The sequence below is a fragment of the Aquarana catesbeiana genome, linkage group LG02 (genome assembly GCF_042186555.1).
Source record: "Aquarana catesbeiana isolate 2022-GZ linkage group LG02, ASM4218655v1, whole genome shotgun sequence".
NCBI lineage: Eukaryota > Metazoa > Chordata > Amphibia > Anura > Ranidae > Aquarana > Aquarana catesbeiana.
In genome coordinates this window covers 705713536-705727175 of record NC_133325.1, presented here as the reverse complement: position 1 = coordinate 705727175, position 13640 = coordinate 705713536, and the positions used below count along the sequence as shown (strand labels likewise).

Here is a 13640-nt window from a genome sequence, read left to right as displayed (position 1 = left end):
CATACTAAGGATTTCTTTCCCCCTATAAATGTTCATGTAATCCTGTGATTGGGAACCTATTGAGGGAATCGGGTGAAACAGCAACATTCCAGACTAAGGAGGTTGTCTATCGGAGGCTTGGCTATCAGCCCATAGTGCCTAAGGCATTTTCTGACTTTCCTAGAAAGGTGGAATCAATCCCTCTTTCTTGAGGACACTTTCATCATTTGTGTTTGCTATTTTCAACACTTCATGAATTCAGATTATTTTTTCTCTTATCACATGCTTAGCACAATACATTTGTATTACTATCTATATATATATTAAATACGTTTAATGAAGTTGTTTCACCTGCCGAAAGATTTGCAATTGTATTAATCCAGTCATGACATTTACACAGCCCCCATAAATAGTGCAGCCAGGGGAATAACACCACTTTCTCTGTTATTATAGGTACTTATATAGTGCTGTCAATTTACACGGTGCTTTATACATATTTACTATACATTCACATAAGTCAAGGAGCTTACAGTCTAAGATCCCTAACTCACCTTCATACACATACTAGGGCTAATTTAGACAGGAGCCAATTAACCTACCAGCATGTCTTTGGAATGTGGGAGGAAACCTACGCAGGCACAGGGAGAACATGCAAGCTCCAAGGAGATAGTGCCCTGGTTGGTATTTGAACCAACAACCCTATTGCTGCTAGGCAGAAGTGCTAACCACTTTGCCACTGTGCCGCCCGCAAAAAAAAAAGAGGATTTTTTTAAATTTTACTTATTTTTGGGGGGACCCCAGGAGCTTTTAGCCACAATTGTCTAGTATGCATATTAGCACATTATGGCAGACTTACATATATTGCCATCTTCTCCCAATCTTCCTTCTGGGTTCTGACTCTCTGGTTGCTTGGTTGGCTGGTCTTTGATGATGTCACTCCCGTGCATGTGCATGCATAGCTCAGTGTACACAAGCACTGACAGGCAGGGAGAAGGCAAATATATTATTTGTAAGAATTTTTAAATTCCTCACACCTGATTGTCTACCAATGATCTCTTTCCCTCTTTCAATTTGGGCCCTATCTATACCTGTACAAAACAAGCCACTGAAGAATCTAGTAAATAGATTTAATTTTGCTTCACCTCCGAGCAGCATTTGTAATATAGTTTTGCCAACACTGTGCAAAAAATATATCAGAATGCGGTTCTGATTACAGGTTTCCCCGTGCACTTCCTGTCTAAAAATGGCTCTGTGCAGGGTGACAGACAATCTAATTATTGTCGCTTTACGCACAGGAAGACAAAAACAAGAATTCAAGTACCACACACTAAACAGACTTTGAAATTACATCTGAGACTTCAATTACATTTTTCAACAATCCATGCGATACAAATTCATGCTTTAAAAATATGCAATAAAACTAAATCCATACATTTGTAAATCTATGATATCAGAAGGTAGGGGGAGGGGGAAGTTTAGCATTGTAGACTTGTTATGAAATTGGAATGGGATCGTAGGCAGAACTTATTAATCATTAAAATAATCACACTTGACTCAAACCTGTGGATTAAATAGGCCGTGGTCCTTTAGTATAGTTATAAATAAATATTTAATTTATTATCTCAATTCCAAACAAGGTATAACTAATTATTTAATTAATTAATTAAATAATTTATTAACACTCATAACATACAGTATCTCACAAAAGTGAGTACACCCCTCACATTTTTGTAAATAATTTATTATATCTTTTCATGTGACAACACTGAAGAAATGACACTTTGCTACAATGTAAAGTAGTGAGTGTACAGCTTGTATAACAGTGTAAATTTGCTGTCCCCTCAAAATAACTCAACACACAGTCATTAATGTCTAAACCGCTGGCAACAAAAGTGAGTACACCCCCAAGTGAAAATGTCCAAATTGGGCCCAAAGTGGCAATATTTTGTGTGGTCACCATTATTTTCCAGCACTGCCTTAACACTCTTGGGCATGGAGTTCACCAGAGCTTCACAGGTTGCCACTGGAGTCCTCTTCCACTCCTCCATGATGACATCATGGAGTTGGTGGATGTTAGAGACCTTGTGCTCCTCCACCTTCCGTTTGAGGATGCCCCACAGATGCTCAATAGGGTTTAGGTCTGGAGACATGCTTGGCCAGCCCATCACCTTTACCCTCAGCTTCTTTAGCAAGGCAGTGGTCATCTTGGAGGTGTGTTTGGGGTCGTTATCATGTTGAAATACTGCTCTGCAGCCCAGTCCCTGAAGGGAGGGGATCATGCTCTGCTTCAGTATGTCACAGAACATGTTGGCATTCATGGTTCCCTCAATGAACTGTAGCTCCCCAGTGCCGGCAGCACTCATGCAGCCCCAGACCATGACACACCCAACACAATGATTGACTGTAGGCAAGACACACTCATCTTTGTACTCCTCACCTGGTTGCCACCACACATGCTTGACACCATCTGAACCAAATAAGGCTTCCTTCTGGGATGACAGCCATGCAGACCAATTTGATGCAGTGTGCGGCATACGGTCTGAGCACTGACAGGCTGGCCCCCCACCCCTTCAACCTCTGCAGCAATGCTGGCAGCACTCATACGTCTATTTCCCAAAGACAATCTCTGGATTTGACGCTGAGCACGTGCACTCAACTTCTTTGGTCGACCATGGCGAGACCTGTTCTGAGTGGAACCTGTCCCATTAAACTGCTGTATGGTCTTGGCCACTGTGCTGCAGCTCAGTTTCAGGGTCTTGCCAATCTTCTTATAGCCTAGGCCATCTTTATGTAGCGCAACAATTCTTTGCCATGAGGTGCCATGTTGAACTTCCAGTGACCAGTATGAGAGAGTGAGAGCGATCACACCCAATTTAACACACCTGCTCCCCATTCACACCTGAGACCCCTGTAACACTAACGAGTCACATGACACCGGGGAGGGAAAATGGCTAATTGAGCCCAATTTGGACATTTTCACTTAGGGGAGTACTCACTTTTGTTGCCAGCGATTTAGACATTAATGGCTGTGTGTTGAGTTATTTGGGGGAGAAAGAAAATTTACACTATTATACAAGCTATACACTCACTACTTTACATTGTAGCAAGTCCCAGAAGGAACCCCTTTTAAAGATGATTCACAAGAAAGCCCACAAACAGTTTGCTGCTGACAAGCAGACATGGATTACTGGAACCATGTCCTGTGGTCTGATGAGACCAAGATAAACCTATTTGGTTCAGATGGTGTCAACCAGGTGAGGACTACAAAGACAAGTGTGTCTTGCCTACGGTCAAGCATGGTGGTGGGAGTGTCATGGTCTGGGGCTGCATGAGTGCTGCCGGCACTGGGGAGCTACAGTTCATTGAGGGAACCATGAATGCCAACATGTACTGTGACATACTGAGGAAATATAATAGTAAAAAAAGCACTGCATGGGACATCTCTGGGGTGAAGGCAAATATTACAGAAATATACAGAAAAATATTACAGGAAAAAAATGCTTTTTATTTATCATTTAATGAACTATTTATTGCTATGTCTACAAACCTTCTGGCAGGTAAAACAGTTCCTATTTATGTATTTTAACTTTGCATTTAGTTTACTAGAAATTTTAGGCCATTAAAAAAAAAAGAAGAAAAACAGCCTATTTATCCAAATAGCAAGATACTCCAAGCCAGCAATCCCATATGGTCACAACAATCATTTGGAAGATAGACAATGAGGAATCCTCAATCTGGCGCAGAGAGCACAGAAGCCTGCACTCTTCAAGCTTAGGATCAGGGAAAAAGGATACAGTGCTTTGACTAAACTGTTGTGGCATTACTAGGATAATGGTGTCTATTATTCACTGATCTACATATCATATGGCATATGGAGGGCATTTAAAAATCCATCAACTCATTGCAACACTATTGTTCCCAAAACCGCAATGCATAATTTGTTCATATCAGATTAATTATGGTTGTTTGTTGTGCATTGCTGGAATGCAAACTGTTGTGCCTTGGCATTTTTGCACATGCAGTGTCAGTGTTAATGAAAACTATATTCACATTGTGAAAAGAGGGCAATACTCTTCATGATTTAAAAAAAAAAAGAAACAAAATAGTTATTTTTTATCTTATCTTCATTTAAAACATAAAATAAATTTCACTGTGAGGACAGAAACATTAATTCCTAGAGTATTGAAAGACTTTATTTATTTTATGTATTTTGACCTTACCTTAGAACAGTCTAGATTATTATAATATATTTATTATAAAATTATATAATATTTATAATATTATTATATTATAAAACTATGTATTATGGTCCACTACACAAATATTAAAAAATAGTGTTTTACTGCTGTATCTATATTATTAATAGATTTTTTTTCCTGCCTAAGGGGTCATTAGACACTCATACATGATAGAATGGGATTGGAGAGATGCGGGTAGATAATACATTGTCTTTTTAGAACTTTCATAAATTGTTCCAAAAATTCCTGGTTCTAAACCCAAAATCATAGTGATTAATTTACTAATAAATTGGATAATGTTAATGTTCTCTTAGCTTAAAAAAATAGCATGAAAAATAAATAGCTTACTTTACGTAATCAACCATGTGCAGAAGAATTAAAAAAATACAGGATTTTGCCAAACACATAATTAGATAATGGACTGTGTGTGCATATATATATTTTTTAGTTTTAGATAGTAGGGAAGGGCTAGATTCTTTATCAAGGTTTCTTGCTGTCTGAGTCTCTGCTGTGCCATTATGTTTGTCCTGGTGATCATTGTCACCAAGAAAGAAAGCAAAGGAAATCCAAAAATGTTGGGTTGTCACTAGAAGGATAATCCTCCAATGCTTTAAAGCCATGTCTTTAGGGCATACAAATGTGAGTTGCTAGTGTGCAAAGTATTTATTATACAGTGACCACTAATTAATATGCTGTCTGCATCTGTTTAATTATAAGGGTAATTTTTAAGGTTGACCATTTGCTGAATGTGCAATCTTGCAGTCGGAAATGCAAACATCTTACTCGATGTCTCTTGTCACATTTTCTTGAGGTCTAGTTTTCAGCCATGTAAATGTGCGCCGGGAATGTGGTTCTTATTGAAACTAATTAAATGTGGTTCAGGAGTGAGGTAAATGCAGTCACACTGGCAGCCACATTTTAAATGTAAATGCATGGTGACTAACTGCTTGCAACACAAATGTATATGTGCCCTTTATCTCTTCTAGTTTACCTGGTATTTATTTTTTTTCTTGATCCTACTATCTATTGCTCTTTGTTTAAACCCAAACCCAAACCTAAACCTAAAGATGTTTCTCCTGCAATGTCCTCTGCTGGTGAATTATAGAGGAGAGATTTACTAAAACTGGAGCACTCAGAATCTGGTGCAGCTGTGCATGGTAGCCAATCAACATCTAACTTTGGCTTGTTCAATTAAGCTTTGACAACTAAACCTGGCTGGAAGCTGATTGGCTTCTGTGCCCCCCCCCCCCCCCCCATGACTATAAAAATCCTCTTTTAGAAATAGCATCTGTGATTTATTAGGCTTCAGGCTGCTGAGCGCTAAAAACAACAGCTTTCAAAAGGTCCTGCTATCACATACAAGAGCTTTTAAGAAGGACGTATGATATAAGGAGATTATTCCAGCTAACTGTGGAATTACTAATATATGTCTTGCCAAGTATACTATAAACGGTATACTGATCAATTAATTACACACATATACTTGTAACAAGTAAACAAGGGATATATAGCAGTTTCACTCTAAAGAGCTGATGACCATCAAAAATAGATTGTGTGTTGTGGTAATTCGATGTATAATACCATACCAACGCTACCATATCAACGCTATATCTCACTATCATACAACATTCTTACTTGAAACTGTAGTTTACTAAATTTTCAAACCAGTCACCCTAAAAACTCCAGTCCAGCCATAAATCAGCAGAAGGACCATCAATTTGCTGCTGTATAGTTTGCTTGGTGTATTATTCCAACCATATAAAAAGTTACTATATACACTCATTGTATTTTGTGGTCTTGTTGGAATACCCAATTTCAACAGTAAGTGCTGCATATAGTTCAGTCAAAACACGGGGATGAGTACCTGTGTTCTTACACAAATAAGTCACAAACAAGAGATATCTATTTTTTTTTAAACCCTAGTTAAGGTAAAATGAGGTTTGTGGAGGTTAGTTCAAGAACATTTGCAGCTGTGATAAGAATGATATACTGCTTATTACCAGTACTATACATTGCCATACGTGGTAATGTTCCATTACCTTGGTAGGATTATAAGTTTTACTTGAAAGTCTAAACATTTGTTTTGTGGACCATACATAGTCTTGAAGAGGTTATCCCTGAAAGAGTATCCAACATCTTCCATTAACGTTCCATATGGAAAAACTTTACTTCCAGAGGCACTTACATGTATATCCTATTGCAGTGCAGGGGTTACTGGCAGTTAAGAGTTTAAAGTGCAACATGTAACCAAGTCTCAGCCATGATATTAACTTGTTATTTACAACTTTTCTAGGATTACAGAGTGAACATTTTTTTGCGGCAGCAGTGGAATGACCCTAGACTGTCCTACAGTGAATACCCAGATGACTCCTTAGATTTGGATCCTTCTATGTTGGATTCAATTTGGAAACCAGATTTGTTCTTTGCTAATGAAAAGGGGGCAAACTTCCATGATGTCACAACAGACAACAAACTGTTGAGAATTTTCAAAAATGGAAATGTCCTGTACAGCATCAGGTAAAATGTTTATTGGGTTAGCTGGGTGGTAATGTGGGTTTCCTGTGTATAGTTCCTACCCTGTTTACTCTTTGTTTTTCTACATATCTATTTTAATTACTCATCTCAGTTTTTTACCTTGCTGTGTCCTGTTACCCACATCTAATTTTTAAAATGTTACCTGCTGTCATGAGTCATCTATAGATACTTGGTAACAACTGGGAAAATATGACAATATGTGGGTAACAAGCAGGCAGTTGTTATATTACATTGGTTAAAAAAGGTCAATCCTTGCAATACAGTATCTGGCCAACAACTGGAAAATCATGGCAGTATTGGGCAGCAAACAAGCAGCCATTATACTATGTGGCAAGTGTAATAATACATTATAATACTACTCCAGTTCATTTCAGTTATCTTGATAACTGAATAAAACAAATTATTAAAACTGTATAAATTATAATAAAGGATATTAAATACTAATATTTGAAATTAACAAGTTACAATCCTTGACAATACTGAATAAATGATGAAATAAGGTTTAGGCAGAACCCAAAGTACACATGTGCAGAGACATTAGAGATACATTTAGATTTTTTAACACATAGTAAAAGAGCTTTACAACAAGTCCTCTCTCACTTCTCTAGCTACTTTTAATGTAAAATTATTCATCCTCAAAGATCACAACAAAGACTATAAACTTCAGTTGCTTTTTTACAGATTAGAAACATCGGCTGTTTGTTTGCATTAGAGGGCTGTCAGGCTGTCAAGATCTGCTCCCTTAGAAAAACAGCTAAGTTTGTTCTTGATTTAAAAAAAGAGTTACTCCAAAATGTTTGTAGATATATAGATAAATGAGGGCTTGTTTAAAAGTGCTTTGGCTGCTTGTTCAGAACTCATCCATCCCTATCACAGATTTAGACACACACCAAAGGGCTAGTCAGCCATATGTCATCTCAAAAGAAGTTAGTGTTGATAGACCTTTCTACGCTAGACTCTGTAATCACAGGTCTCAACATGGAGCATGTAGCTGTACAATAACCAGCATCTGCCACTGACTGCTGGTCACTGTGGGGAAGATTTACTAAAACTGGATAACACAGAATGCAGTGCACCTGTGCATAGTAACCAATCAGCTACTAAGTTTTATTGCCAAAGCTTAATTGAACAAGCCAAAGTTAGAAGTTGATTGGTTACTATGCACGGCTGCACCAAATTCTGTATGCTCTAGTTTTAATAAATTTTCCCCACTGTGATCAGTGTCTGAATGGTTAGGTATCTCCATCAACCCAACATATCTTATTAGTAATAAAAAGAGGGGTAAATGTACACCTGCCTGTCAGCCTAGTCCTCCCTTGATTCGATAGAAAAGTAAACATTTTAAATGGAATGTGTTCTAATTATTAACCATTAACAGCTGTTTAAAGTTGTAGCTTTGTGAAGTAAAGGATATATTTGCTTTCCTTTGAAATGTGAATTTTTTGTGTATGATGTCTGTCAGCACATTGTTACATTCCAATATACAGCTGTGAACACCATTTTGCATAAGTTTTCAGAATTTTTAACTTGGTAAAATGTCAAGTGCATTATCCAGTTCATTTCACAATGGCACCCAACTGGCTTTTATTTCTCAACGAAATGACATTTGATGTCACTTAGGCTAGAAGTACTATTCCATCTAATGTAATGGTTTGACAGACTGCTTGTAAGCTTTCCCTTTGTAAATAAAGCTATGCTGATGAGTCATTGAACATTAGACCGAAATTTATTATGATTTGGATTTTTTTTATTCTAGTCTTCTTACTGATTTAAGCCCATTTTCCTTGATAAAATGTTACCAACAATAACCTGTTCAATTTAAATTCTAGAATGATTCAGACCTTATTTGACAATATTGCCTGTGATTTTCATAGGATCTGACTATTCCTCATGTGCTTCTATTTTTTAACCTGTACTAAGGGGACTACAATGGGGCAAAAAAGTATTTAGTCAGCCACCAATTGTGCAAGTTCTCCCACTTAAAAAGATTAGAGAGGCCTGTAATTGTCATCATAGGTATACCTCAACTATGAGAGACAAAATGTGGAAACAAATCCAGACAATTACATTGACTGATTTTTGAAAGAATTTATTTGCAAATTATGGTGGAAAATAAGTATTTGGTCACCTACAAACAAGCAAGATTTCTGGCTCTCACAGACCTGTATCTTCTTCTTTAAGAGGCTCCTCTGTCCTCCACTCATTACCTGTATGAATGGCACCTGTTTGAACAGTCACACTCCAAACTCCACTATGGTGAAGACTAAAGAGCCATCGAATAACACCAGAAATAAAATTGTAGACCTGCACCAGGCTGGGAAGACTGAATCTGCAATAGGCAAGCAGCTTGGTGTGAAGAAATCAATTGTGGGAGCAATAATTAGAAAATGGAAGCCATACTGGTGGCTGACTAAATACTTTTTTGCCCCACTGTATACCCTCGGTGGACATAATATGTTTTTATTAGAAGCATCTATTGCACATTTATAAGGTTCTGCTGTATTTTTTTTTTTTCGAATCCGCAGTGCGGTGTGCAAAACTAACCATCAAACGTGAACAAAAAAGTGTATGTGAACACAAACAAAAAAAGTGCACTTGGGTGTGTCTTTTAGTCCCTCTTGAAAAGGAAGGCCCTTTCCCTAACCCCCTCAATGTGCAAGACTCCTAACTGGGCAAGGCACACTCAGGTCCACTTAGCCAAAAGACCCGGCGGACCCTTCTCCTCATGGTCAGCCCAAGCCAAGTATTAAAGCGGGAACCTTACCCATAACAAATTAATATAAAATAATGTTCTTTAGCAGGGAACATACATTCCACATTAATAATTTTGCTTCCAAAATTAATGTGTACTGTAAATTGCCTCCAGCATTTCTCTTGTTTTTTTTCTTGCTGGAGGCTGCCATTATGCTGAAGACCAGAGCCCCAGCAGTAAATCTTAAAATGGAACTAAACCCATTGGTTTAATGGTTCCTGGAATGCTGGGATTGCTAACTGTCACATTTGCTTATATCCTCATCCAAACTGTCAAACAATCAAATGGCTGGTGTCATAACTAATCGCATGTGCAACACCATTGCAGTTGCAGATTAAACAGAAGCAGCTTTCTTGGTTGTAAAGGATAGGAGGATTTAATTCCACGTTAAGCCCGTCAGTAGTGCCTAAAAATTCCTAAAAAATAAAGAGCAACTAAGTATGTGCAGAGCAGGGTGGGACAATGTATTACTGGATTTTAAACAGTATAGGCACTTATTTTTAATGTTTTACATACAGTAGCTATACCTGCAAATGGGGCCAGCCTGAAGTGATCTAGCAGGACTTGAGACCTACCCAAAGCAAAGGAAGAAGGAACCTGATGGCCACCCATCTTCCCCCTAGATTTTAGGGTATGCTCGAAGACCCACATCCTTCATCCAGCATGAAAAGCAAAACAAATAAATAAGTGCAGCGAAACACACATAGAGAGCAAAATAAATATGCAAAAAAAAATGTGCCAGTGAAGGTGCATTGTTCGAAATGTGCTGGGGCAGTAAATGGCACACTATAGGGTATTTCCAATAATATCTTGGGATATGTGGGGAATGCAAACTACAGGTCTTTATAAGTAGGCCCCCAGAATAACGATACCCAAAAGCTAGTTATTGAGATCAGCTCAGACATGTGCAGACTCTTTTCGAACATAAGACTGTATATCGGGGGTGTTTTCTAAATGCAGTGGGCTGTGTCCATGATCATAATTTGTATCCCCTCTCAAGGTGGTAATATTTGCATTGTGATGAATATTGGGTATGGCTTAAAGTGGAAGTTAAGTCCATTTTTTAACTTGTACCTACAGGTAAGCCTGTAAGTACAGTGAATATCTCCTAAATTTCTGTTTAAGAGATATTCACACAATATGCAGCCAGTGACATCACTGGGGCATGCGCTCTGAAGGGACGACATACCCATCATCACAGCCCCGGCCATTAATACAGTCGGAATCTGCAAACCTGGGAGGAAGATCAGGTGAAGATGGAAGCTTAGAAGCATAGTAACGGGAGCCATAGCAGTGCTGCGTTTGAGGGCTCCGTGTCCAGGTAAATCTGTCATAATGTGCTAGTATGCGTTGCATACTAGTACGTTATGACTTAAACCTGCAAGAGGGCACCATTTTTTTATTTTTCTGGTGGTTTACTACTGCTTTAAAGGTTTGTGGATATGTAGAATCTGAGATAACTTGCATAGTACAGAATGAGACAATGTGGAATAGGATATGGACAGCACAGTATATACAGAATGAGGCAGTGTAGAACAGGGTATGTACAGTGCAGTATACAGAATAGGATGGTGAGGAATAAGGAACCTATACTGTAGTGAACAGAATAAGTCAATGTGAAATGTACAGCACAGAAAGTGAGTTTCAGAGCCTACAGGGCAGCATACAGAATAAGAAGGTGTAGACACGCAGCACATCATACAGAATTGTACAGCACAGTGTTAAAGTAGAACTATAGGTAATACTTTTTTTTTTCAATTTTGGATAGAGCAAGGGAAGGTTATAATCCCTGTCAGATTTTTTTTTCGCCATCTGTGTCCAATTTCGTAGATTTCTCTTTACTTCCTGTCCCACAGCCAAACAGGAAGTGAGAGGAAATCCCTGCAAATTAAGGCAATTCCTTGTGGTCCCCAGATCGAAAGAACTAGTGTCTCAGGGCTGGGCTCAGCCCTTCCTTCTCTGAGCTGGCCGCTCAGCTGTCGGCTAATTGCCAGCTCCTATCTCTCCACTGTGACTCACCTGTTGATGATATCTTGTTCATCAACCCTGCCTACTCAAGCCGTGCAGTCCAGATGATCTCCGCCTTCACCTTGGTCACATCTCTCTCCCCTGTTCCTGTTAAAGACTTGCTTGGCTGACATTCCTTCTGGCTCCAGATCCTGCTTGCTGTTCTACTATGCTGTTTTCTGGCTCCCTGACGTTTTGTCTTGTCTGACTATCCGTTCCAGTTCCTGAACTCTGGCTATGTTTTGACTACGTTTACTCTGTTTACCTTTTTTATTATTATTAAACAAGTGTGATTTAACTGTACTTCTGTCTCAGTCTGATTCATGGTTTCTGACAGTAGGCAAAGGCCAAGAATTCAGAAGAAGCAGTCAATCCACTTGTTGGTAATATTTTTTCCAGATTGGATGAGTAGGATCACCGCATGGATCAGTTTGCCTTTGCGTTACAAACGCTCCTGAGTCTCACGGCTCACCTGGAATCTCCCACTGTGGATGCTCCAGTACAACCCGTGTTGCAGGCTGTCCCTGCTGCTGCTCCAGTCTTTGTGCAGGCACTTGCCTCAAGTATTACCTCTATAAGAGGTATGTCTGGTTCTGCTCCGCTTCCCCAGTGATTTGGGGGCGATACCAGTCCAATGCAGAGGGTTTCTCAACCAAGTTGAGATATACTTTGAGATGCTGCCCCAGGTGTTTCCCATGGATAGAAGCAAAGTAGGTTTCATGATAGCTTTCTGAGAGAGCCTTGGCCTGGGCAAACCCTCTATGGGAGACGCAAAAACCTGTTGTCTTGAGTTACCCTGAGTTTGAGGCTTCTTTTAAAAGTGTATTTGATGTCCCTGCGCACTCTGCTTATGCTGCCAAGTGCCTCATATCCATCAGAGTATGAGAACTGTTGGCGATTACGCCATTGAATTCCATCCTCTGGCAGCAGAGGTTGCGTGGAACAATGAGACCCTGGTGGCTTCTTTTTCCTCATGGTCTCTCAGATACCATCAAGGATGAGATAGCAGCCCGAGATATACCTACTGAGCTGGAGAAGTTTATCACGTTTGCCATCCTCATTGACTCCAGACTCAGAGAAAGACTCGCTATTAAGGAGCGCTTGCAGAAACCTCCTGTACATTTGTCTCCATGCTTTGCAGTCCCACCCATGCCTCCCTCACCTCCCATGCCTCCTGGTACTGAGTCGGTCAGTGAAGATGAACCCATGCACTTTGGCTTCATGCATCTCTCTGCGGACGAGAGAACCCTTAGGAGGAGGGGGAGATTGTGCCTTTATTGTAGCCAGGCAGGTCACTTTTTGAAGTCTTGTCCTACCCGTTCAGGGAACGCCCGAACCTTGATGTCCTGTCATGAACAGACGTTAGGTGGCGTTGTTTTGTCCCCAGTTATCCTGAAGCATAAGCCCCTGGTTTCGGTTACCCTTTCTTGGGCTGAGTTGTCCATCGAGATTCAAGCTCTAATCGACTCTGGGGCTGCAGGCCTGTTCATTGATGCTGCCTTTGTATCGAAGCACTTGATTCTGCTGCAGCTGCGTGACACTCCACTTGCCATTGAGGCGTTTGACGGGAGACCTCTACAGCCTGCCCATGTGACTCATGAGACTGTTCCATTGTCCATGGCCGTAGGGGCTCTTCACCATGAGATAATCCAATTCTAAGTTATTTCCTCACCTAAGTTTCTGCTGGTTATTGGTTATCCTTGGTTACAGAGGCACAACCAATCTTTTGATTGGCTCTGTGCTGAAGTTCTCTCTTGGTCGCCACAATGCAGTAAGACATGCTATCCAAGGTCCTGTGCACCTCTTCACTCTCCTCCCTGCCAGAGGAGTTCTGCGATTTTAGCAATGTCTTTGACAAAGGTCAAGCCGGTAGTTTGCCACCACATCGGTCATATGATTGCGCAATTGACCCTCAACCTGGTGCCATACCCTCTCGTGGCCGGTTTTACCCTTGTTGGATAAGGCCATGGAGGAGTATGTTGCAGACGCACTTTCTCGAGGTTTCATCCACAAATCCTCGTCTCCTGCTGGTGCTGGTTTCTTCTTTGTGAAGAAGAATCATGGTGAACTGAGACCTTGTATCGATTATAGGGGGTCTGATCTGAATCCGTTGATTACGGAGTTATTTT

The 13640-nt window shown here is 39.9% G+C and overlaps 1 protein-coding gene across 3 annotated transcripts in view; it reads left to right on the top strand.

Moving 5' to 3' along the window:
* Positions 1-13640, top strand: part of GLRA2 (glycine receptor alpha 2) — a 275863-nt gene that overhangs the window by 47246 nt on the left and 214977 nt on the right. For all 3 annotated transcript variants that reach the window (XM_073616951.1, XM_073616953.1, XM_073616950.1), the window contains one exon: positions 6511-6734. In XM_073616951.1, coding sequence (XP_073473052.1) covers positions 6511-6734 — 224 coding nt within the window. The remainder of the gene's footprint in view (positions 1-6510; positions 6735-13640) is intronic.